We start from the raw sequence: 26,958 nt of genomic DNA, 5'->3' as shown, positions 1-26,958 counted from the left end.
GTTCGGTTCGTTCTCAGGGTAGTTGTACTCCTCTAACTCAAGTTGCCACCGCGGCAGTGGTGGCGAAGCATAGTAATCCGATTCGCCTCCTACATGGGTGTTGTGGTAACGTGGATCAGTGGGTGGGTTCAATTTGGGCGTACTAAGAAGGCGGAGGTGGTGGAGGCTCATTTTTGGCGTAATAGGAAGGTGGAGGTGGTGGTGGGTGATCCAAGTCAGGTGGTGTGGGTGGTTAGAAGGTGTGGTTGTGGATGTTTGGGGTCTGGGTGTACGGTGGTTTGGGGTTTACAGTAATACATATACATATAGATATATACATATACATATAAATATATATAAGTGTAATGAATGTATAAGGGTAAAAATATTATTTAAGAATTTTGATATTTTATATTTAAAATTAATAAAATATTAAAAGGTATTCTTGACTTTTTATAATTTTTAAGGGACTATTTGAATCCAAATTCTGAAAAGAAACTGTCATTATTCAAAAAATATCAACTTTTATATATATATATATATATATATATATAGATGATCATCCTTGTACCAAATCTCAATAGCTGTGATTCTACTTTACCCTTAATTCTATCATTTGCCTTACTGAAATTGTCAACTCTTGGGCCATTTGTCAACTTTTGTAAATTTTGAATCAAGTTGATTAATGGGCTCCAAAAGTAATTATATGTGGAATTTTGTCAGAGAAGTTCAATCCACAGCTACAAAACTAACTCATTAATTCCTTGTCGCCACATTGTATTGCGACAACCCCAAAAAACTACTTGAACTCTCCTCATAGCATCTGAAAAAGAATCTAACCAGTGAATGACATAGAATGTATCAATTAGTAAAATGGTTCTTTTTCAATATCACTTTCATCATAGAAAATGTCATGTCAATTGCAATGTGACAACTTTTCTTGGAGCCTCGTTCGTACCAAAGAACCATACGTGAACAAAGTTCTAATAATGCATACAAACAACAAAAGAACAGAAGAGCGCCAACCTGTATCGTTATTGTTTAGGTTTTATATCTTTAAACAAAAGCCTACCCCCATCCTCTTCCCATCTCACAAATCTCTCTCTCTCTCAAGTTTCCCTAGAACAAGAGCCACAAGACATTGAAATATTAGCCAATACTCAACCATTGAAATTTATCCATTAATATCATTTTTCCAAGTACTGCGTTATCTTCTATTTCACTCCTTCAACATGCAGAGGCGTTTCCGGCAACTATTTACGTCTCTCAAAGAGCACGGCTGTGTAGCCAACGCAAAGATCGCCACCATCGGAGGATTCTGTGACCTCGACCTCTTAATCATAAAAGCAACTTCCCCTGATGACTTGCCATTGCCGGATAGGTATGTCCACGAGCTCTTGAAGATCTTCTCCGTCTCACCCTCTTCGTTTCGCGACTTTTCTCTCAGCTTCACTCGCAGGTTTGGCAAGACAAATTGCTGGAGAGTTGCACTCAAATGTCTAGTTCTCCTCCACCGTTTACTCCGGTCACTGCCTGATAAAACCCCATTAAGAACCGAGCTCCTATGGACTCGATCCAACGGATTGCTCTCCCTCTACCCATGTCATTTCCGCGACACATCCTCCTCAGCTTCCGAAGATTACAACACTTTCATCAGATCATATGCTCAGCTCCTCGACGAAGCCCTAGACTGCTTCTCCATTAAAGAAACATCCGAAGAACAAGAACAAGAAGAGAAATTGCTCGAGAGCTTACCGGACAAGATGAAAAAGGTGGGATGTTTGCTTGAAGTGCTGCCACAGCTTCAGAGCCTAATAGACCGAGTCATGGATTGCCGTCCCACCGGTGCAGCTGCTAGAAACTTCGTGGTTCGATCGGCCATGAAACATATCATTCGCGACAGTTTTGTGTGTTACACAACATTTCGAAAGGAGGTGGTGGTGGTGCTGGACAATCTGATTCAGATGCCATACCAGAGTTGTGTTGCAGCTTTCGGTATCTACAAGAAAGCAGCTCTTCAAGCAAGTCAGCTATGTGAGTTCTATGATTGGTGCAAGTCAATGGTGTTGTGTGGATCATATGAATATCCCTTCATAGATCGAATCCCGCATATACAAATCCGAGCTCTTGAAACTTTTCTCAGTGGAATGTGGCAGCTAACGGAGTCATCTTCGTCCACCACGGTGTCGCCTTTGACGTCGTCCATGACCGAGTCTCCACCGGTTGATGAGAGCGAAAAGCAACTCGTGAAATCTCCACCGGTTGATGAGAGCGGAAAGCAACTCGTGAAATCGGAGAATGTATGTAGTGACTTGGCAAGGTTGGAAGAAAATGATTTCCCAGGAAAAATGGTGCAAAGTGAAGAAGAGAAACCATTAATTGAGTGGGAGGAAGAGAGTGAAAATCTTAGTTGGGAGGCCCTTCTAGAAGCTTCCGCTAGTCCCTCATGTGTAGCTTCTAGAAACTTCTTTGTCCATCCTAATGGGAACGGATACGGGTACAGATACGAATACGGATACGAAAATGGCACAGGACATGGTCATGAAAATGAGGTAAATCAATGGCAGATGCAAGTGTACAGTCCTAATGCCCAAAATCCCTTCTATCAGCCACAGCATCAGCCAAAAAACATGTCCCGTTACTATGGATAATACCCTTGTAGGCCTAATTATTCGTGGGGATTTTGATTCTGGGGAGATCCTTTGATCACAACACTATTAATTAATTAATTTTTTTTTCTTTTTTTTTTTTTTTTCCTTCGTTGGGTAAACAACACACTCACACACTACATTGCCTCATGTGGGACTCGAACCATTCACCTCTCTGTTGAGCAGGTAATCAAGCTCATGTGAATATGTTGTTCAAAGTTGGGCTAATATTTATGCACGTATTCAATAAATTTTCCTAGTGATCATACGAAAATTTAGAATCTTAATTTTGTCTTGTGGGTCACTTGAAATGTACTTCGAATCTTACAAAATTTAGAACTTTTCAGCCTTGCTGGACTCTCAACTCTACATAACATTTCTATGAATCTAAAATAATAAACATGTCTTATCTTAGTGCTGGTTCTTATTTTGTTACAGTGTTCTTATCTATAGGGAAGTGCCAGTGTTAAAACAGGGAGAATATAAACTTACGTTATGAAAATAGGGTTTATTTGATAAACAAAAACTATGTCGTTTCTAATCACCCCCTTTATGTTTCTTCCAACTTCTCAATTTTGTTTTTCATTAAGGTATTTATGAAATTATGCCGATCCATGCTTTTGTCACTCACGTGCACACACACACAAGAGAGGAGAAGAAGATTTATCCAATAAAGCAATGATGGGATCGTATCGCATTAAACATGATAATGACTTTGAAAAGATTGCCAAGCCGAGTCAAAATTGGCTTGGCCATGCTATATCATTAAGGTCTCCTATCCTCTTCTCATTTTCTTCCAGCCAAAAAGGGACAATTAAGAACAGAACCTACCATAAACCCTAAGAACCAACAAGCAAACACCTTCACTCAACGAATTGTTGTGCATGCTTGCTTTTTGGCTTCGAGTTCTGCTCAACACCAGCTCCTGAAACTCTTGGCTATAGTGCAAGCTCCTGGTAGTGTTTTTGCCATTTTAAACTGAGCCATACAACAGGTCTATCATACTCGAGAAAATGCAGCAGCTCCGTCTCCGGCTCCATTTCATATCCTGCACTGGAAAAACCCTCTCCATGACAACGTAAAAGTTTCCCTTTACATATCTGCTAAAATTCAGTAACTTCCACTTTAAGAATCAAATATCCAGTATATTACATGTATTATGACTGCTCAAAATTTACAACTGGTAATACAATGATCAGGTCACGAATCACATTGACGACCTGCCAATTAATCACCCTATCAATGAACCATCAACACAGTACTGCCAGAAAGAAAGGGCAAGTCAAATAAACGAGTGTAAGGAGATGGGAACCCTCAAGTTTGCTTGCCGTTAAAATATAATATATCAGCAACGAGATGGAACAAGTATCTGGCATAACTTGGTGAGATCCTCAAAACAGATGGGAAGAAATATTTTGATTTCCCTCAAAGCCCTATTTCCGGTGCCTCCTCTTTGGTTCAGCTCTCTGCCTTTTCTCATCCTCCCATTCTCTGTCATATATCCTAAAGCATGGGAATTAAGGAGCAGCAAAGTTTTGATAATAACAACCCTTTAAAAACAATGCCAACCCAACATTAACATTCCAAAAAAAAAAAAGGATTAATATAAGCTTTTGAAATATGGTTCCATATGACTATTGTCCATTATTATTCATTTCACCAATCAAATTCAAAACACATTATAAATAGGGAATGCTACGATGCTTCCCATTAGAAGGGTAATTTAGCAATTAAAATATATTGGTCTGGCATGGAAGGCCAACACCCCACCTCACTGACATGGCAAGAGATTGATGATAAAAATGATAAACTGGGGTTTTGGAGAGGAACAGAACGCACTTGCATAAGGCAAATCAATGGTCCTCTTCTGGCCTCTTAGGGTTAGGAGTTGGCTTGTGTGGTTAACCCTTAGGTCAGCAGTTCGAGGATTGGTAAAGAGAGGAGAGAAAAGAACCTAGCATAGCAAGTATTTGGGCTACTAAAAAGTAAAAAATAAATAATTAAAGGCATGGTATGTATTTGAACCTAGCTTAGATGGCATAAACATATACAATGAAGACCAGAAAATTCACCAAAAAAGAGAACATTAATTAAAGTATAAGGTAAAGAGGTAAACCAAAATTAATGTGGCATGAATTAGGAAAAAAAGACCTCAAAATTTTGGATATAATATGATATAAGACTTAAAAGAGAAGAAAATGGAAAAAGAAAATTAAAGTGGCCGACCCCATTTGAATGAACAACGCATAAAAGAATAGATGAACTTTTTAAGGATACTGGTCTGTCTCACGACGGGTTATCTTGCTAGTTGCTTCTTTACCATGTATCCTGGGACCTGCTTCCTCCAAGTAACCTGGACGCTGGACCATGGCCGCCTTCCGGTCACCCCTTTCTCTTCCATCATATGGTTGTGACATATTAATGGTAAGGGGAGGAGCTGGTGGAGCTGCAGGTAAGTACTCACCAGCTTCTGATGCCATATGCTCCCTTTTGAGTTTCCGCCTCTTAGCACCTGGATCCATATCCTCCTTCAAAAGGTTTGCTTTCTCTCTCTCCCTCTCCCTCTCCCTCTCCTCCCCCTGCATGCAGCGGTCAAAATATAAGCAACAACCACACATTTCATGTTCCATAAAAAAAATTTAAAAACAATAAATAAAAACAGAATCTAGATCAAATCAGTCAGGGCATAATATATCATAATGCACCAATCTGTTCGAAAAACAGCAACATGACCATGAATACCTAAGCTTTATAAAACAATGCATTCAATATAAATCAACTGAATAAGAAAAGTCATCTCTCCATCAACGATTTATACATGCATTAAGAGAAAAACACGCTAAGTAAAGTAGCGAGAAGTGATTTTGTGCAAGAAAAAATTGACAACAATGACGACAATGACAATGACTATGAGTTCATCTAATAAAAGCCACTCAAAGAACAGGACAACCACTTCCCAATAGAAAGTAATCATTGTTATAAAGCCTCCATAACCTAGTATACTCCAGTTTCCTGTGCAGGATGTTTCCATTCCCACTCAGGACCCACAGACTATGATGTCATAGCACACTCACCAAATAACTAAAACAAGAACCAACGACCATTTCCCATCCAAGAGCCTTGCTAATGATATGCACATTGTATTTCAACTTCAGGACCTTAGAAAACTAAGTTCTGAAAAGGCCTAACACCAACCAAAATAACCAAGTCATACTTTAACATAGTTTAATAAAGAAATCATATAAAAAGGCGACAGTACATAAATTCAGGAGCCCCGTGACTGCTGATTATTATTTTTAAATTTGATGCTTCATATTGGTTATGAATCTACAAGCATAAGACACTAATTTTTACTTAAAAATAAATCTGGAAGGAAGTTATTGTTGAATAACTACATATTTTACAGAGAACAATGAAATTAGTCAATACACTCAATTCTTTTTATTAATGAGGGTAGGGTCTTCAAAATAAAAGTTAGTAATTAATATATATAGCCACCTAGAGCCATGCTAATAAAGTAGCGAGCAGATGAAAGCTAGAGTGTCTATTGAAAGTCAGAAGGGCTCAAAACAAAAGTCCATATAGGAGGGAGGGGGTGGAAGAGAGAGAAAACCAGGAACTCTTGACATTTTAGTCAAACTTAAGTAAACAGAACTGTAACTCCAAAGCTGAAGTTCACATTCCAACAACTTGAAAAGGATTATTATTAGGTGCTTGATACAAACAGATAAGAGTTGCCTGGCATTGGCTGATTCTGCGCTCCAAAGAGCCAAAATACCAACATAAGATTGAACAACGAATATTGATTAATTAAATTGGACTTCTTGTTAGGTTAATAGGACTCGGTGTTGCAAATTTCGTATTAGAAGTCACTGTCAGTAATTTAGTTTCGATTTTATTAAGTTTTGAGTATATTTCTGATCCGTGGACTTAGAAGAAAATTAAGTAAAGATCATCAGATCATGTAGATGAAGAAAGGGTAAAAAGTAATTATCGCCTGAATAACACTCACCAATTACAATTAAATTTTTCACATCATATAATGTGCTTAGAATGCATAAAATGCATTTTAGAATAGAATCGATATATGAGGTTTAAAATTAAAATTAAATTGACCTATAAATGGATGTCAACTAGACTAAGTTCAATGTCATGCTCAGAATGGATTGACCAAACCTTGCAGATTCAAGTTTCCTATTTTGATTGTAAGACTAAAACCCAATATTATTTTAGGCAGAGAATATATATATATATATATATATATATATATATATATATATATATATATATATATATATAGGGTAAAGTGCAAAAAAAAAACCCCTTGAACTATTGCCCTTTTGCAAATAACCCCCATGAACTATTGATTTGTTGCAATTAAGGACAAACTCATCACAAAAGACTATTTTACCCTGTTTTTCTCTTATCTAAATATTAATTATACCATTTACCTTAATTTTATTAATAGTATCAATTAACATAAAAATGGAATATATATATATATATATATATATATATATAGATTTGTAACTACCATTTTCTAAAATGATTAATTTATTATTAAAAATTTACAATTTATAATAAAACTTATTATATTCAGCTTAAAGCTTAAACTTTTTTACCGGAAAAAAAATACCTTCTTTTTCATACAATATATTCATGAAAAACTAATAAATTACTTAAATATAAAAACCTTCTTTATCATGCAATAAATTCATGAAAAATTAAAAAATTACTTAAACTTTTTTAATTAATGTTTTTATTTAAAAAAATAATTTCAAAAATTAAAGGTAAATTTATGCAAATTTAATGGAGAATATGTCATCAAATTAGTATGAAATTTTTTTTATAATTTATTTCAACAAGAAAAATAGTTTAAGTGTAATTCAATAAGAAAGGGGCATTATTGTCATTTAATGAAAAATAAACTAGGCATTGGGGCATTTTGCAATAAAATGTTATAACTCGGGGGGTATTATGCACAAAATACAGTTCAAGGCAGTTATTTGCAAATTTGGACATAGTTCAGGGGGTTTTTTTGGCACTTTACCGTTTATATGATGAAAACCAAAGGGATATGCTTGTATGCGTTGCAAATTACATTACTCGATCTTATGTGTGTACTCTATATAATATCTCTTATATAAACCTATATATCTAGGGGAAAAAAAAAAAAAAAAAAAAAAAAAAAAAAAAAAACCTAAACTATTGGCCAACTTGCAACGAACCCCCCTTGAACTACAAAAGTTGCAAAAAAAAACCCTGAACTATACATTTTTGTTGTAGTTTGCCCCATCCGGCAATGTGCCGGTTGAAAAATTGTCATAAAAACATCACATGCAGTCACGTGACACACTTTTTGAATTTATATGACCATACTGCCCTTGTGAATATGAAAGGCCAATAATGCCCCTTTTTTACCATCAGATCCAAACACCACCCATACACCCAAACCCATTATTTCTGATGAATATAGGAATTGATAGGTCGATTTCAAAGTTGGATTTTGAGAGATTGTGGTGGTTGTGATGCGCACAAAAGGAATAACCACTTCGTTAGGTCTCATATCAAGAATGAGTTGAGAAGAAATTGGGCACCCAGAGAGATGAATGAACCGGTATACCCAATGAAAAAGAAATCCAGATGTTGACAGTGGCAACACCCTCGACAACTTGATCACTCCATAATTCAATAAATACACGAATTGCTCCGGATTCGATTTTGCCTAATTCAATCCAAAACTTTATTAGGACGAATTGCTCCGGCATATTTCCAAAAACTCTTGAATTAACGGCCATCTCAACTTCAAGTAGTTCGGATGAACAGCCACCATCGAAGTCGCAATCTTTGAATGCTATATGGACTAAGAATTGTTGCTCTGTTGGTAGTTTTTGAGAGCTTTTTGTGTGATCCATATAGTTTAGAGAGAGAAAATGGACTAAGAATCATATGAATGCAATCAGCTATGAAGGAAAGAAAATAAATCTGAAGAAGGGAAAACAGAGAGTAAAGATTAACCTAATGAATAACTTAAACAAACACACAACTCAATCCCATAAAAAGGGAGAGGTAAAAGGCTGCTATAGCAGACTGAAAATATTGATAATACATCAAAAGATGCTGAATACAACTTGGTACCACCCTTTTATAAGCCCCAAGGGATACCCTAGCAAAGATTTAATCCTAGCCCTTCTTATAAATATAATCTAACGGCTACTATTCTGTCCAGCAGAATAAAAGATGTTAAAATTGACAAAACAGCCCTTAAGTGGTCACATGACTCACTCAATAGGCACATGACTCATTAAATAGAAGCGAAATGACAAAAATATCACAACTAAAGCTTAAGCAAACATTAGACAGAAAATTTAGACAGATTTACAACTTAACTTAATGACTTAAACCTAATAAACAATGATGCCCCTATAATGCGATCTCAGTCTAGTCTTCTTCGGATCTTCAACTGTTTGAAGAAAGTCCTATTCCATTTGCACTGCATCAGTCCCTCCAGGTGAGAGAAAACTCGTCCTCGAGTTAGAAACAAATTTCCACGATCAATAAAAAATATGAGCATGGTGTTCCATCCCTTCTTTCTTCTTTTCCTTACTCGAATCAAATACAATAATCTTCTTATACTAACAAAGAACACATGCATAATCATCATGAATTTTGCTGGATTTTCTTTGAAATTTGGTAGTTTTGCAAAACTCGGTGGAACACATATCCTGAAGTAGAAGTTTAATCAACTTTAACTTTTGTTCCAACAAACACCTTGCAGTTGTAGTGCGCTCCAAGAATTCACTCCAAATCATATCATAAAAGTGAAATATATTATTTTCCACATCCATGGATCCAAAAGCCTTATAATCCACCACGTTTTCCAAGCTACGTAAACTTGTTTTACTGCTCGAATCTTCCACCTCCTCTTGGATTTGCAATTTGAAAAATTCATTAACTTGATCATCAACTAATCCATGTTGCTCACCTTCATTAGCAAATTTCTTGTCATCATCCTCTTCTTTTGTCGTATTGAATTTCTCTACTTTATCATCCTCATGTTTCAGAATCAGTACTTTTGCATTACCAAGAATTCACCTACATCACCATATAGGATATTGTCATCTTCCTCCTCCGGGTAATCATCATATTTTGGCTCGACCACCAAGATTGCATCATCTTCCTCAATCAAAAGTTGTTTTTCTTCTCCACTAAGACATCTTGCAAAGTCAGGAATTTCCTCCTTAAAGTCACAAACCCAATGCCTTTCTTCAAATAGAATAGGTGCTAGTTTGGTTGCTGCATTTCTGCAAAAAGGATTAACAAAATCCTCTTCCAGATTGTCCTCCTCCTCATATTCAACACCATCTTGAGAAGGGGCCGGGGTTTGCACAACGCGCAGGACTAAAACTTCAATCTGCTTTCTTAGATCTTCTATGACAGCAAGCACTTCTTGTTGATCAACTGCTGCGTTCTGATGAGGACGAACAGCTGGTCTGCGAGGCGGGTTTCTTCTTCTTGGTGGCATGTTGCAAAACCTAAGAGAGATATCTGATAACCCTACACAAAACCACCGGACCAGAACTTGCTCTGATACCAACTAATGCAATCAACCATGAAAGAGAACAAATAAATTCGAAGAAGGGAAAAACAAAGAGCAAGATTAAGCTAACGAATAACTTAACACCCACAACTCAATCCCATAGAAAGGGAGAGGTAAAAGGCTGCTACAGCAGACTGAAAATATTGATAATACGTCAAAAGCTGCTGAATATAACTTGGACCAGCCCTTTTATAAGCCCCAGGGGATGCCCTAGCAAAGATTTAATCCTAACCCTTCATATAAATATAATCTAAAGGCTACTATTCTGTCCAGCAGAATAAAAGATGTTAAAATTGACAAAACTGCCCTTAAGTGGTCACGGGACTCACTTAATAGGCATATGACTCATTAAATAGAAGCGAAATGACAAAAATATCCCAACTAAAGCTTAAGGCAAACATTAAACAGAAAATTAATATAGATGTACAACTTAACTAAATGACTTGAACCAAATAAACAATGCTGCCCCTATTTTTTCCCCCCTAAATGATGGGAAAATTTTATAAATATGGAAATTAGTACAATTACAAAGCAGGGAAACCCTCACACACATCCGGCCTTACCAAGAAAGCAGGAAGAAAACTAGGGAAGACCCCTAGGCAGCAATGACACTACTAAAGAATATCTTGGAGACAGGCCCCCAGGACATCCAACACATCCCAAACACTACACCTAACCAAAACAATTGGATCTCTAGAAGCAGTAGTATGAATCCTACAATTCCTCTCAGTCCAAATGTAATAAAGAGCGGCTGTGAAGACTACACGAAGAAGCTTGTTTCTAAAGGAATCCGCAGCCAAATGTTGCACCACAAATGGTATACCTATATCAGCAGAATGGAAACACCCAGGCTGCTACTTAAGAAGTTCCTCCAAACCCTTCCAAACTAGCGGGGAATACTGATATTGAAAGAAGACATGATCTATGTTTTCCACATGCTTATGGCAGAAGAAACACATAGAAGCCAAACAGATCCCTCTCCGCGGCAGATTATCATTTGTAAGGACAGCATCTTGAATAACCAACACAGCATGAACCGACCATCTGGGACGACCCCCATTCCAACACAGTTTAGCCCAAGAGACCAGCGGCCTAGCAACCCTGCAAGCTTCCCAAGCAGCTTTAAAAGAAAATTGTTTGTTCTTCCATAAAAGCTTGTCTTTTTTTTTTTATTAGTAATAATTGAAATAAAATAGGCGTTCAAGAGGGGAACGCATCCCTTATACAAAAGTGGAACTAGGGATTAAGATCCCAAAGAAGCCAAAAAAATAATTAAATCTTCAGAAGAAGAACCGGACTTCCTCTTCACATAACTGAAAAAAGAGCGTATGATGTGAAGTTTCAGAATCGCCGTGGACGATTCTTTCCATTCGGACATTCTACTATTCCTCTCCTTTCAAATGCATCACCGAACACAATGTAGTACAACTCTCCAATAATCACGAACAACGCTACTCACACAGCATCCTCTCCATATACAAATCAAATCCTTAGGATAACGAGGCATAACCCAACGCATACCAAACAGACAAAAGATAAGATTCCAACAATCCCTTGCTATAGGACAATGCATGAGAATGTGAGCAACTGACTGACCATCTTGTTTACACAAGCAACACCAGTTAACAAGACAATTGCCCCTTTTCCTTAAATTATCAATCGTAAGGATCTTACCCCAAACAGTGGTCCAAATAAAGAATGTCACTCTAGTTGGAGCCATAGAACGCCAAAAAGTCTTCCATGGAAAATCAAAAATATCGAAATCAAAAAGACATAAGAATAAGGAACGAACTTCAAAGCGACCATGGGAAGAGGGAATCCATGTCATATCATCACTGCCTCTGCCAACTGCCTCCTGTCGATACAACAAATTCAGGAAAACACATAGCTTGTCCACCTTCCAATCCTGAAAAGAGCATCGAAATTGCACGTCCCACGTAATCCCTCTGCTATCAAGTTGATAACAGTTGGCTAGGTGGGCAAGTCTATCAACTGCAATACTGTATAACCTGGGAAATAAACAAGATAAAGGCCGGTCTCCACACCAGAGATCCTCTCAAAAGCGTAAACATCTGCCATCGCGAACTTTGAATCTGATATGAGTAGAAAAAGCGTCCCATCCATTCCTTATGAATTTCCACGCCCTAACTCCTTCCTTATGAAGACCACCAAACTTCATTTGCTTGCAAACTTGTTCCCAATTGACAAGGTGATACTTAAATTCATCACCTCTCCCACCCCAAAGGAAATCGCTTTGAATTTTCTCAATCCTATCAGCAACAGAGCAAGGAATTTGGAACATAGATAAAAAATATGTGGGAAGGCTCGATAAGGTGCTCTTTAAAAGCGTAACTTTCCCTCCCTTAGACAAATATTGCTTTTTCCATCTTGCTAATCTCTTTGCATACCTATCAATCACAAGGTCCCAACACCCCACCGTTCTAGAGGAAACCCCTAAAGGCAAGCCCAAATACGGAATTGGAAAAGAACTCACCCTACACCTAAGGACTTCCGCTAAAGAAGAAATATCCTGAACATCTCCAACCGGAACAAGCACACTTTTAGCCACATTAACTTTCAGACCAGAGACGGCCTGTCTGTCTTTGAAAACAAGCCAAAATGCACCTCAAATATCTAAGCTGAAACACATTAACATCACAGAAAACCAGGGTGTCATCCGCAAAAAGTAAATGAGAGACCTCCATCTGATGGACAGGATCTCTTCCTACCATAAAGCCTTTGATAAGATCAAGATCCTCTGTTCTTCGCATAAGTCTGCTTAAGCCCTCCATAACAATAAAAAAGAGGAAAGATGACAGAGGATCTCCTTGTCTTAAACCCCGAGAGCACCCAAAGAAACCAGCAGGAAACCCGTTAACAAGAACAGAGAATTTGACAGACGAAAGGCATGTCTCAATCCATTTCCTCCATTTACTTCGAAACCCCATTCTCTGAGGCAAATAAAGCAGGAAATTCCAATTCACATAATCATACGCTTTCTTAATGTCAAGTTTACACAAGACTCCGGGAACACCACTTCTCAATCTGGAATCCACACATTCACCTGCAATAAGAACTGAATCAAGAATTTGTCTTCCTCCAACAAAAGCATTCTGGGAATCTGAAATAATCCCATCCATTACTCCCCTCAACCTAAGAGCAAGGACCTTAGCCAGAAGCTTGTAAATACATCCCACTAAGCTGATAGGACGAAAGTCTTTAATGTCAGATGAACCTCCCTTCTTAGGGATAAGGGCAATGAAAGTTGCATTAAGCGACTTCTCAAAGGCACCAGTAGAATAAAACTCCTGAAAAGTGCCCATGACATCTTTTTTCACAATTGTCCAACTTTCCAAAAGAAACCGCATGGTAAACCCATCAAGCCCCGAAGCTTTGTCCCCATTACAACTAGATAAGGCCTATAGAACTTCTTCTCCAGTAAAAGGAATCTCAAGCCCTTCCCTATCAATCTCGGAAATGGCCTTGAAATGAAGACCATCAAGTTTAGGTCTCCAAGCAAGCGGTTCAGTATAAAGCTTTTGATAAAAGGAAGCAATCCCATTACGCACATCTTCCTCCCTCCACAACTCTACACCTTCCACCCGAATACGACCTATATGATTACTTCTTCTATGAGCGTTAGCGAGTCTGTGAAAAAAATTTGTATTGCGATCTCCCTGTTTTAGCCAAAGAGCCCGGAATTTTTGTCGCCGAGATATCTCCTCTATACTAGCAATCTCAGCAAAAGCTGTCTGACAAGAAGCTCTCCTAGAACGCAAAAACTCCACATCCCCACCCGCCTCTTCTAGGCAATCAATCTCATAAAAATCAGCAAGGACTCTACACTTCCTCCATTCAAGATTCCCAAAAACGTCTTTATTCCACTTTTTAAGATCGAATTTGAGAGCCTTCAACTTTGTGGATAACATGAAACTAGATAAGCCTATGACAACAACTCCCTCCCACCAAGACTGAACTTTTCCTTGGATGTCCTCCGCTCTTAGCCATATATTCTCAAATCGAAACGGAGACCTTTGAGAACTCAAACCTCCACAATCTAAAACCAAAGGAACATGATCAGAAATAACTCGAGCTAAAATTGCTTGAACGACATCCGGGAATTTCTCTTCCCACTCCCCAGAAATCAATAAACGATCCATCCTTGAAAAAGTGACCGGGTCCCTGCCATTTGACCGTGTATAGGTTGCGCCTTCCATAGGTAAATCAATGAGAAGATGTTCGTCAATGAAATCAGAAAACTGATCCATTTCAGAAGACCTCCTACCTCCTGTGGACCTCTCTAATGGGAATCCCTAACATAATTGAAATCCCCACCCAAGCACCAAGGAAGAGACCACATTTCTTTAGCATAATTAAGCTCCTCCCAGAAAAAAGGCCGATCAATATCAACAACTAGTCCATAAACCCCAATAAAAACCCAACTGAAATTGTCCCCTTCCAATTTGAACTTGCAAGACACTGAGAATCACCCCACCCACACATCCAACCAAGACACCCATCTACAATCCCACATAACTAAGATACCGCCCGAAGTATCTGTAGCATTCAAGACCTCCCATTCAACAAACCTTCCTCCCCACAAACTCCTAGCCACCCCATCCGTAATAGATGCCAACTTTATTTCTTACAAACAAATAACTTGGGCCCCCCACTTCCTCAAAGCAACCTTAACCACCCTCCTTTTATTCGGGTCGTTGAAACCACGAACATTCAAGGAAATAATTCGTAGCTTCATTAAAAACAAGATAATATAATCTCCCCCCCTCCTTTCTTCGCGCTTTTACTCCTAGTCCTTCCCCTCTCCTTCACCACCCCTTTCTTTCCTTCATAATTAACTTCAGAGATAAGATTCTTGATCTCCTGTGCTCCTTTCTAGAATGATAAAGGCCTCGGGTTCACTACCTCTTCAGTCACAACTACCTCTCTACCATCCACTATTGCTTGAAGAATGGAGAGTGTCTGGTTATTGTTTCCCTCTGAAGAAACACCTAGCAACTCACTAGCAGCTCCTATATTTTCAATCATCTAGTCCTTACCCAAATCAACATTTGTTACTGAACAACCAGATCTCTCAATTGCCAAAGGTTTCTCATCACTTCAGAAAAATCATTCTCCATCCATGGTACAGACTTGTTAGAGCAGACTTCTTGGATAGAAACCAAATCAGTAGCCACCTCCTCATCACAATCCCTTCCAAAATCAAAAGGCTCTGAAAACGAGTCAGAATCAGTACAGTCTCCCATTCCACTGCTCAAGAAACTAACCAATTTATTCTCCTCTTCCCCGTCAGAAGATATGCAATTAAAACCTTTCAAAGCAGCATAAAGGCGAAGTTCTTTAAGCAGAGCCATGGTTGACTCATTAGACAGCTGAAAGTGAAGGTCTCTCCCAACTCGGACCGAGACCCCATCTGATGAGTCCTGAACTTCACAATTGAGTGAATCAACTTGGCCTAAAGTGACAATTTCGCTGGCAGTCTTCTCTGTAACCAGCCCAAACTCTTCAACAGGTGCCGAGGGCACATCAAACATAACACAACTATTCTCCATTGACATCCCAACATCGCCCCTCACCTATCCAGAAAGGGTGGAAGAAGAAGGTACTTTAAGGGAGCTCTGAGAATGAGAAACAGAGGACATTCCTGGGTCAGTGGAGGTCCATTTCTGTTTATCTTTCCTCGACCATCTGTAAACATGGCTGCTTCTGTAAGAATCCCGAGATGAAAGTCTAGAGCTGCTTCCCATTATCCGAGTTGTAGCTGGAGGGGGCTTAAGTGAAGAATCAGCGCAACATTGTATATGACGAAAGCCCTTCTTGTCTGTTCCCACACCAGCCTCATCTTCACTTAATTTCATCCATCTCCTCTTCTCCGGTGAGTTCCAGAAATTCACAGAGGGAGCATGAGGAAGACGACCCTGTATATGATCAATAATTGGTTCAGTGGCTGGACTGGGTTTTGTATTAAGAAAAGAAACTGACTTCTGATTATTGGCCCCCAATGAACCATTAATGAACCATTCTTTTTAAGTCTTCAAATGGCCCAATACGTAACTTAGCATTGTTTCGGCTGGACTTGGGCAACTGTGGTTTGGGCTTATCATTGAGGAAAGAAATGGATAGCTTATTGTTGGGTCTCCACATAACATTCCTTTTAAGTGAAGCTTGTGGTCCATAAAAACCTAACGGCCCATTGTTCAACCCAGAAAAAAGAGGCCCATACTTACGCCCATCTGAGTCTGCTGCATGAAAGGCCCTCGTAAAGCCACGTGGTTGCCCACGTGGTTGATTACCATCAAGGCGATCAAAACGAGGATTTGAAAAGCGCTGATGACGGGCGTTATGCGTACGCCTCGGAAATCTGTCTACCCCACTCGCTGCCGACGCGTTGGCGAACGCTCTTCGCTTTCCTTGAGAACTCAGTTGAGTTTGCAAATGCCGATGACGCCCACCGTTGAATTCTCCATCAGACGGAAGGGGAGAAGCCTCACCAAACCCATAATAGGATTTTGGAAGAATGCAAGGTGAAGTTTCCTCAATCAAACTAATCTTAAAGGCTACTCGTTGTTCTTCAACAAAAACAAACTTCGGCACCACAGCTCCGGCGGAAACAAGAAGGAGAACTCGTTCGCCTCTCGCTTGATCATCCGCTTCCACTCCTCTAAACCCACCGCAGAGGTCTCCGATGGCTACTAACAGTTTGTGGCACCATAGATGGAGGGGCAAGCCGAACAACACCACCCTTCGTAACCTGTCGCGATCAACCACGGCGGAGCAGCCCACCGTGAAATCCCACTTGTCGATGTGTAAGGAAGCTTCACCCCATCTCTTCCTCCCCACATTCAAGACCCTACAAGCTGCAGCCTCCGATGGTAGACGGAACAAGAACATGCCGTCAGGTAGGGTTGAAACTTTTACTCCACACGAGATCTGCCAACATTTCGTCGCCCACTCCTCGATCCTTTTAGTGCACCCCACATCACGATCAAAATGACCAACCAGACAAGATTTCAATACGGATTCACGTTCTGCAATGCTCTGATGATCAACCCTAAGGACCACATCTCTATCAATTGAACAACTTTTGATCTTCCCGTGAAGATTGATACACCTCCCGAATTTCTGGACTAAATTTCGCAGCATCCCAAGAATTAAGAGTCACGAAAAATTCCACAAAAACTGTCTTCACCGGATGCAGCCTCCTCAATATTCTATGATTAAATTTTTGGGCTAGGAATCCTTTGAACCAAGGATCAAGGAAGAATTTGATTGAGGATCCATCTCCAATCCTGTAAGTGCATCCTTGCAAAACAATATCTGTAGTTGACAGGATACTCTTCCAAATAGAGGATGACAAATCTGTCACTACCACCTGCCAAAAAGATGTATTCTTCATATAGCAGTTCTTAAACCATGCCACCCATGACCGATCTTTCGAGGCCAAGAAATACCAAGCAAACACGCATTTAGCAGCTGTGTCTATGTCCTTAATCCTCCTAATACCAAGGCCCCCTTCTGTCTTCAGTGTGGCCAATCTCTTTCACCCAAAACGATGGTGTTTTTTGGTATTATCTTGGTGACCCCAGATGAAGTTCCTCATTCTCCTCTCAATGCTATTAATGCGATCTCAGTCTAGTCTTCTTAGGATCTTCAACTGTTTGAAGAAAGTCCAATTCCATTTGCAATGCATCAGTGTGTGTATTTATAGAAGCCATATCTTTACTACGCGTGTTGGCACAATTTAATTGGCTTTTGAGATTTTACTTTACACATCACCAACTTAAGTTTATAAAGCCTTGAAACCATGTCGTTTTTATAAGGGGTAATTGGTCTTCTGGCTTTTCTGGTACCGGAAGGTGAGCTGGTGGGGCAAACTGCAGAAAATATATAATTCAGGGGGGGGATCTTGCAATACCCCAATAGTTCGGGGTTTTTTTTGCATTCTACCCTCATATAAATTGCATTAGATGGTGAGTTTATTTCCATGAGCGTAGATCATATATTTGTGAAGTGTTTCTTCTCAACATTCATGAACAACAGTCAAATAAAGGTTCGAAGATTTGGATTGCTAGATAAGAAAATCAATCACAAGGTGAAGAGCAGATAGGGGAGTATGGGGTCCTAGATCGACAGTAATAGAGTTCAAGAAAGAATATCTAGTCCAAGTCTAGATTTGAGGTAATTAGGGGATCCTATGGGGTTCAGAATTTGTAACCAAAGGTCGTAAACTTTCTTCTTATGGTGGATTGATTTGCTATAATTCCACCAAGTGCTTTTGTGATTTTTATTCATAGCGAGCCCCCCCCCCCCCCCCCCCCCCCCCCCCTTCTCCTCTTGGGGGGTATAAGTTCATGCCCATAATTATACTTGGATGTATCAGAGCTAAAGGTGACCACCCTGCTTCCATCAAGGGATTCAGACCAAGTATATAAGTTCATGCCCATAATTAGACAGCTCAAAAGGAACTCCTGGACATCACACAACAGAGTTTTCGATTGTATATGAACAGCTAAATCAATGATCTATATTAGTTAGCTGCAACAGAAAATATAAATTGACAGCAAACTGCATCAATCATTCATATAAAGCTTATTGCATACATTAAATGCCAAAATGCTGAACTGGACATTTCTCAACCATTTGCATGCCTAGTGGTATCTCCTCTACCCCCCTAAAGTGGAAGGCCGAGGGTTCAAATGAATCAAATCCCATTAGGGAAAAAAGTGGTGTGTGAGTCTCTTGCCTAGGAAAAAAAATGTAGAATGGAAATAAAATCACTTAGATTAGGCATACCTTCATTGACAGCCCCTCTCTTTCTTCCCTCTTTCTATCTCGAAAATCATCTTCTCTTCTGCGTTTTGCATCATCCTGAGAAACTAAGGTATTCTCCTCAGATCGTCTCCGCTCTCTATCTTCATGCCTTGGGGAAAGTCTTTGAGTATGTCTGGCAGTTCCAAACCTTCTATCAGAATCTTCATCTCTTCTACTGGCATTAACTGATTGGGGGACCACATGAGGAGGTAATGGCGGTGGTGGAGGCAAGTTTTGCCCATGGAATCTATCATCAACATAAGATTTTTCCGAAGATGTTTCATTATAACGCAATTTACTTCTGTCTTCTTTGTTCCTTTCATCCTTAGCTTTTTCTGTAAGCCTATCAAACCCCCTATCAGCACCTCTCTCTAGCACTCTTTCTGTTGAGCGCTCTCTTCCATACCTTTCCATTGACCTATCCCTGGATTTTTCATATAGAATATCATCTCCACGAGACTTTTCAGGACGTTCCAATCTTTCCCTGTAGTCCCTGTCATGTCTTTCACTGCCCTTATCTTTTGACCTATCCAGAGGCTTATCTATTGCCCTACTGATAATTACCTCATCAGACCCTGATTTTTCAAGATCAATAGGATAATGTTTGTCTATTATTCGGTGATCTACAGACCTTTCTCTATCAGAGAATCGCACTTCACCCTCTAAATCTCTTGACTCAACATCCCCTTTCCGACGTTTATTTACTCCATCCAATTCTTCAGCAGGGCTGGCTCTCTTTTGTGGCTTATCGCCAGATTTAGAAGCTGTAACAGAGTTGTCATGTCTAGGAGAATGAACTGATCGAGAAGGAGCTCTTTGTACATCAGAAACCTCAATGACATCATCTTTTACAGCAGACACTCTCAAATCAGAAGATTTTGCAGCTCCACTCTCTGCCTTCGGTTCACTGCTATGACTATCTAATGATTTTATAGATTGACTTGAGATTTTAACCAAAGCTGTAGTATTACCATTGGATGAAACTGCAGAAGAAACATTAACAGTTCCACCTTGCCTGCCTTCAAATTGATGAGTAGGAAGTTCTTTATCACTGGTGGAAGAACCTGATGTTCTTCCAACGGCTTTTCCACTTTTACTTTCATCTTTTGAAATATCTTGTTTTGGTTGCTTCAAAAGAGATCCAGTAGGCACTGACCGTTTTACTGGAGCTCTCGCCTGTCAATAGAAATGGAGAAAATTGAGGATAAATAAAGAAAATAAAAGTGAAAAACATGCACGCTACAAGAAACAAATGGCGAAAAAATATTCATAATGCTTCATATTGGATGCATCACTCAAAAGGAAAATTGTGGAACAGTAGCTTCAACGAGGGGAATTGTTAAGCAGATCAATAGTGCTAAATAATTTGGACCAGTTGCAATGATTAAGATCTCAATTTTGAGACCTACCACAGTCCGCAAATCTACCATACCTAGTAAATTCATCATTCTGAAGACTAATAAAAAGCTTTAATTTCTTAATTGTGTGACTGGGATCAAATAGCAGAGAAGTTAACCTCAAATACTGGTGTAGGTCACTAGACCAACCTTTTAAAGTAATTATAAAGGAAAACAGATAACGTCAATATTTTCTTCTAGTGACTATAATTACAAAGTCAGAGCACGAGTGCACGGAAGGCAAAGAAGGTTAGAGAGACGCAGGTAGGGAATGGTGGTGCAACTAGAATGCAATAGAAATGTGTTAGTGAATGTTATTAGGACACTACACTTACCAAAAAAAAAAATGTTATTAGGACACTACAAGTTCACGGGGCAATCGAACTAGAAATAACGGAGATTAAGGATCAAAAATATAAGTGAGGGCCTATTTCTGTCTTAATTAATTAAATACCAAACACCAACCTTGTTAAAACTACAGTCAAAAACCAAAGGGAAAGGAAAAGGACCTGGATTGGGATAGCTTTTCTCTTAGTTGAAAATCCCTAGGGCCCGGGCCCAGGCCAGGCTACCTCGAGCATATTCCCAGTACTGGTCTCAACAAACAACTCTAAACACCCCCCTCTTCTAAAGAAGAAGAGAATAAATTGTGTTTTAATGATTACTGCTCAATAACTAATATATACGATCGTGATCATCCCCTATAATCTTAATAGCAACCAATTCAAAATCTGTAAGTATGACTGCAAATAACGTAAAGAACAAACTCAGAAAGGGACATTATTATTGTTATTACTTTTTCTTTTAGGTGGACGGGTGGGGCTGTGGGAAGGGGTGGGGCTGTGGGAAGGGGTGGGGAAGAGAAAATGGTACTGGGCGGTTTTAAAGCTCTTTTTTCAAATGCATCACTCACTTTAACAGTAGCTTCTCGAAAACCAAGCTTCCTTCCTTATTGTAGACCTTCAATTTTACATCTGCTTGCATTACAACATTTACGGCACCCATAAAAAGGTAACAGCTCATGCTTCCGACTATTACTTTGTGTTCATTCCATTAGGCATTGCAAATATTAAATCCATGTTGGTTGACAGTGAAATAACATTCAAATATAAAACAAAAATGAAATAAAATAAGATTTATATACCTAATATCAACTTGCCTGACCAACTACACATAAACAACTCCATGTCAATATACTCAAAACAAACCAACAATTCAAACAATACCTCAGATTCTGAGGGTGTTTTTGACGTAACTTTTGTGACATTGTCATCCAATGTTCTATTTGTGGATTCATCCATCTGCTTCTGATTTTCTGTTGATTTGGATGTCCCAGCTTGTACAGCAGCAGAGGGTAAGGATGACTGAAGATCTGACCCATTTGCTAACAAGCTACCTTTTAGTTTTACATGTCCGGAATCAGATTTCAGTGAAGAACTTTCTGTTCTTTCCAACCTCCCATCCACAGGCTTTGTTCGCAACACCTGGTCTTTAAAAGCATTTCCAGAATCTGTATGTTGGCTTCCTGTAGAAACAATTCTTCCTCCGGCAGGTTCACTGTGACAAACATTAATGCCAGAACCATTTTGCACACCAACTAAATTACCAGCTAGAGACTTTAAAGCAAGCGATGGTGCAGGCTTTAGTTCAAGATAGCCCATGCCGAATTCTTCTTCAGTAACCCATGAAGGCTGCAAATAGGGAGGAAAATAGATTAATATTCTAAAAAATGAGCAAACAAGCACATGTTAATCTGTTGCCCAAAAACAACATCTACATCCAACTCTCTGCATAGAAACGCCAGAGAGAGACAACATCAAAAATACTACATATAGATAGCTGTTATTTGCACTTAAGTAAATGTCTTAAGAGCTTACATTCGGCAATTTACCTTTCTAGATGCCAAAGCTGCAGCAACTCCTGTTGCCAACACCTTGAGATCCTCCCTTTCATCACTTTTAATTTTAGCTACCTGTATTAAGCAATAAAGAATACCACAGGTTAGGTCTCTCAAGTTCTCCCTCCCCAGGACCTCGTTGTAGCGAGACAAAACTGGTAATGTTCCTTTTATAGAGGAATAAAGAAGAGTAGCAACAGAGAGATCATTACTCAGCACAAAGAGATTAAAATGTGCATAAAAGAATTCAGTTCAAAATATTCTTACCCGTTTTTCAAGGTTGATCCCAGACTTTCGAGTTACTGGGAAAACACTAGAAATTTTTGTCAACATTATAAGTGCATTTCGAATTTCCATGTATTCAGCTGATTCCAAGCACTGAATGAGTAACCTCGTGATCCTTTGACTCCATTTCCAGTGTACCTTTCACCAAAAAATGGATGAATGAATTGCTTGAGGCAAATATCAGAAATGCTTGTATTCTGTTGTTCGGTTAATAATATTTTGCTTAGAAAACAAATATATCAGAAATAATAAAACTTGATCAGGTTCAAGTCATATTACGGGGAACAGCAGCCCTGCGGCAAATTGAAAGGTTTACACAGCAGCAGAAATGTCCATTTTAAAGACACACACACACAGAGTAAGAAAGAAGGATGGATGATCCAGATTAGGCCAAAGTCTCAACATGCGTATGTTGATTGAACATCATTTTAACCAAGAACTTTTTTACATAAAAAGGAAAGTCTGACCAACTTAACAAGGTAGATGATACAGTAGGAGAAACGGCCTTCGATGCATGCGGCATGCTGGAATATAACTTTTGATAGATACTTGATTCAACTCAACTCAAGAAAGCGTCTTCCAACTATTTGGGGTGGGCTATATGAATCCTTTTTCATCATTCCACCTTGCGACAATAGCCAAGGTTAAACCACAAGAGATCATCTCTCCTATCTCAACTCATGTTAATTTTGGTCTTTCCCTTCCCCCTAGCATGACCACATCATTTTTTCCTATGTTATATGAACTCTTCAAAAGTAGGTAAAGTACCCATGTCAAACACAATACTCGGATATGGGTATGGGAAATGTATCCTACACTTTTGGTGGGACATGTATTTAGAAAACATATCAAATAAATAAATTGTATTAAATAATTGCTTCAAAACGAGTTAAATGCCTATATTGGACACTATATTACAAACAGAAATTATTTTATTCTAAAAATTAGAATAAAAATTTAAAATAATACAAAAATTAAGCAGTGTTTGTGTGTCATTCAATTTGGAAATTTGATAAGTCCGATGCATGGATACATTCTTGCCCCCACCCACGTTCCATGTCCATGAGAAAGGTTTTTTCTAACTGGTACAAATAGCGGTCATCGCTATTTTCCGTTACAAATGTCTGGTACAAATGTCTGTTCTCCCCCACTATATCTCCAATCAGCTCCAATCAGCGCTACTTCAAGAATCTCAAGGATATGCTATTATTTTGAATTCTCTTTTTTTGTCTTGCCACACATTATTCTCAACATTTACATTTCTGCCAAATTTCATGAGTACTTTTTCAACTGCCCAACATTCTTCCCAGAGTCTAATAGTTGGTTTAAAATTTTACCTTATAAATTTTTAGGTACTACACAAGATGTCTGAAACACTCCTCCATTTCACATATCCTACTTAATTTACATAAATAACATCATTCCCAATTTCTCCTTGTAGAAGTAATCGAGCCCATGCAACAAAAATGTTAGCCTTTCAGTACCTCCTGACCCACTGTTTACCCTACATCCCTACTTGCATTTATAGTTTTATTACAGTTTCTTCCATATATTGAATATTATTCCTACCAAGTTTTTCTCCGAACTAATTCCTGCTCTAATTTCCTTAATCAAAATGATATCATAAGCAAATAGCATATCCTCATCCAATATGCGTTTCGTTATCCATAACCAAGAAAGCACGGGCATTTGCACCAAGCAGTCCTATCCATGTCGGACACTAACAATTCGCACACTCCTTGGAACATGTGTCCGACACTTTATATGTGTGTCCATAATTTAAAAATAAATTTAATTATTTGAACACTAAGCCAACACTTCAGGACACTTCCGAATATCGCTAACACAAGCCTTATATAACACAAATACATCTAGAGTAGCCATGAGTGGCAATCTTGAAAAGAATGTAAGCACATTTCAAAGTGTCCGACTCTTTTCCTTAATGAATTGTCATAATACACATGGTCACAAGTGAAGCATACAATGATACCCTAAGAAGTATGCACACGTAGACATACGAAACAGATACGCCAACATGCCAAATTCTAAAAAAGTAGGACACGCACACAGCGTGGACACGAGCCACACGGCTAATATAAATATAAATTTTCATTTATATCTCCATTGAATTGAATGAGACAATCATAGAACTTTAATTAATTTAATATTTCTTTACTAAAACTACACAAGTAAGAAGATAGCTAATATCAAAAGGAATGTTCTATTATATATGATATTACTATCCTATCTTGTCATTATAGTTATGTTTTTGTTCCTAGGTTGGAAAATTATGTTCATAATATTGTTTCCACAACTGTCTGTTAGTTTTTTTCCCCCCTAACCACCCCCCCCCCCCCCCCCCCCCCCCTACTCCTCCAAGGAATTGTTTGCACCTAGCAGGACTGTCTATTAGTTTTATGTAAGCCTAACAGTGTAAAATGTATTTGTCCCCCCCCAGCTCCTCCAAGGAATTGTTTGCACCTAGCAGGACTGTCTGTTAGTTTTATGTAAGCCTAACAGTGTAAAATGTATTTGTCTAGTGTCCGAAATGTGTCAACCAAGTGTCCGAGATGTGTCAACCAAATGTCCAGGATGTGTCAAACCAAGTGTCCGAAATAATAAAAATTATTTTTAAATAATGAACACGGCCATGAAGTGTCGGACATGTGTCTAGGAGTGTCAATGGATTGTCAGTGTCCGCCGTAGTGTCAGACACAACACCTTTGTAGAATTGTCTGTGCTCTTTACATGTTACCTTTTCATGAGGAACAAAAAACATAATTTAGATGATACCTTTTAAGAGGAACAAAAAACATAATTGTAATGACAAAGTAGTGGTACAGTAGCATATGTGTTATATAACTTATTATAATAATCGCATAACTTCATCTTCTAAATTATGTTGGAGTAACTTGTAATACAAAAGGTAAATGAATTGAGGTTCTATAATAGTCTTACTCAATAGACGTATATAAAAGAAAATATATATATATATATATACACACACACATATTGTTGTGCCCTAACTTTTTAGAATATCGAGTGTCGATGTATTCACGCCATATTGTATCTGTCCCGTGTTTGTGTCTATGCTATTTAGTCCATAACTAAGACGCAAAGATATGAGATCAATATTGATCCTCAATGTAAGCCTACGATAACAAGGAATTCATTTGTTTCTCCTGCAGTTGTTCTTAACTTCTTACTATGGTCATTGTTTCATCATACATGTCAATTACCACATTAAAAATCCTTTCATATCCAAAACCCATAAAATAATAAAGATTACCATCATAGGCTTTTCCCAAATCTCTAAAAACCATATATAGATCATTCTCTATCTATATTTAATTATTGTCATTCTCAATATTTAAATAGATCCCATTGTTGACCTTCCCGACATAAATCATTAAATCCTATTGAATTTTCCAGAATTGTAGTTTCATGCCTCAATTGCTATTTTAAATATATATATATATATATATATATCTTCCAAAATTTCAGTCATTAATGTGATACCTCTATAATTTAACAATTTTATTCCCTTTTATTTTATGCATAAGTATTACTTTTTTACGCCACCCAACAGACATCTATTTAGTTATTATATCTTATTGAACAATTTTGCCAACCAGAGACATGCAATCATCAACTAAAGACCTCCAAGCCACAATAGAAATGTCATTAGATCCTTAAGTCGGTTCATATTTTCATCTTATTCAAAGCAATTTTTTTTTTTACCTTGCATATACCGATCCTACATAGAAAAATTATATATTATTGTCTAACCTCCCTAGGGTTACTTTTTTAATCTAAACCTACACTTCCCATATGATATTAATTCATCAGCTTCCCATAGTGAGGTGAAATGTACGAATGTTAAAAGACAAACATAATACAAAAATATGGCGTTGAGGGATGAGGAAGAGATTCGGCTCTAAAACTATGAAAGAGGCAGAATATCATAAAGATAAATATTATATTATGAAAAATGAAAATGCTGCTGAATATTGAATCACTGCTAGGACTGCAAGAAAAGAGTGACAAATTTAATATTGTCTCACACGTTTATAGAGCATATACAGAGTACAATGAACAGATTGCATAACCTTTTGTATTGAAAGAGTCAACAAAATACTACGCAATTAAAATGTCCATAAACTCACCTTAATAAACTGGCTATATGTAACACGCTGACTGTTTGGATATCTATAATAGACCGCAAAGCCTGGCATGTTTCCACACTCACGTTCATATATTGATTCATCACTCTGTAAAACAAAGCAATGGTGAAAGCTGTTAATCACCTGAATTAATGTCATC

At 38.3% G+C, this 26,958-nt stretch overlaps 2 protein-coding genes across 2 annotated transcripts in view; one reads left to right on the top strand and one right to left on the bottom strand.

Moving 5' to 3' along the window:
- Positions 1 to 1,146: 1,146 nt before the first annotated feature.
- Positions 1,147 to 2,873, top strand: LOC132295521 (putative clathrin assembly protein At2g25430). Its single transcript, XM_059793817.1, has one exon. It carries the CDS (start codon positions 1,212 to 1,214, stop codon positions 2,628 to 2,630), a length of 1,419 nt encoding a protein of 472 aa, XP_059649800.1. The 5' UTR covers positions 1,147 to 1,211; the 3' UTR covers positions 2,631 to 2,873.
- Positions 2,874 to 3,698: 825 nt separating this feature from the next.
- The window catches only part of LOC132295520 (THO complex subunit 2), an 84,743-nt gene continuing 61,483 nt past the window's right edge, over positions 3,699 to 26,958 (bottom strand). Inside the window, exons 26-32 of the mRNA XM_059793816.1 lie at positions 26,802 to 26,906; positions 22,618 to 22,773; positions 22,345 to 22,425; positions 21,680 to 22,144; positions 19,039 to 20,232; positions 4,905 to 5,206; positions 3,699 to 4,130 (exon numbers count right to left, since the gene is read on the bottom strand). Of these exons, the coding sequence (XP_059649799.1) occupies positions 4,061 to 4,130; positions 4,905 to 5,206; positions 19,039 to 20,232; positions 21,680 to 22,144; positions 22,345 to 22,425; positions 22,618 to 22,773; positions 26,802 to 26,906 (2,373 nt within the window). The 3' untranslated portion in view covers positions 3,699 to 4,060. The remainder of the gene's footprint in view (positions 4,131 to 4,904; positions 5,207 to 19,038; positions 20,233 to 21,679; positions 22,145 to 22,344; positions 22,426 to 22,617; positions 22,774 to 26,801; positions 26,907 to 26,958) is intronic.

The sequence above is a fragment of the Cornus florida genome, unplaced genomic scaffold (genome assembly GCF_030987335.1).
Source record: "Cornus florida cultivar Cherokee Brave unplaced genomic scaffold, ASM3098733v1 CherokeeBrave_3.0.0_Hap2_Chr02, whole genome shotgun sequence".
Lineage (NCBI taxonomy): Eukaryota > Viridiplantae > Streptophyta > Magnoliopsida > Cornales > Cornaceae > Cornus > Cornus florida.
This window is presented reverse-complemented; position numbering and strand designations above follow the sequence as displayed.

Coding starts and splice junctions, on each gene's coding strand:
- LOC132295521 (XM_059793817.1), top strand. CDS start 1,212: ATGCAGAGGCGTTTCCGGCAACTATTTACGTCTCTCAAAGAGCACGGC.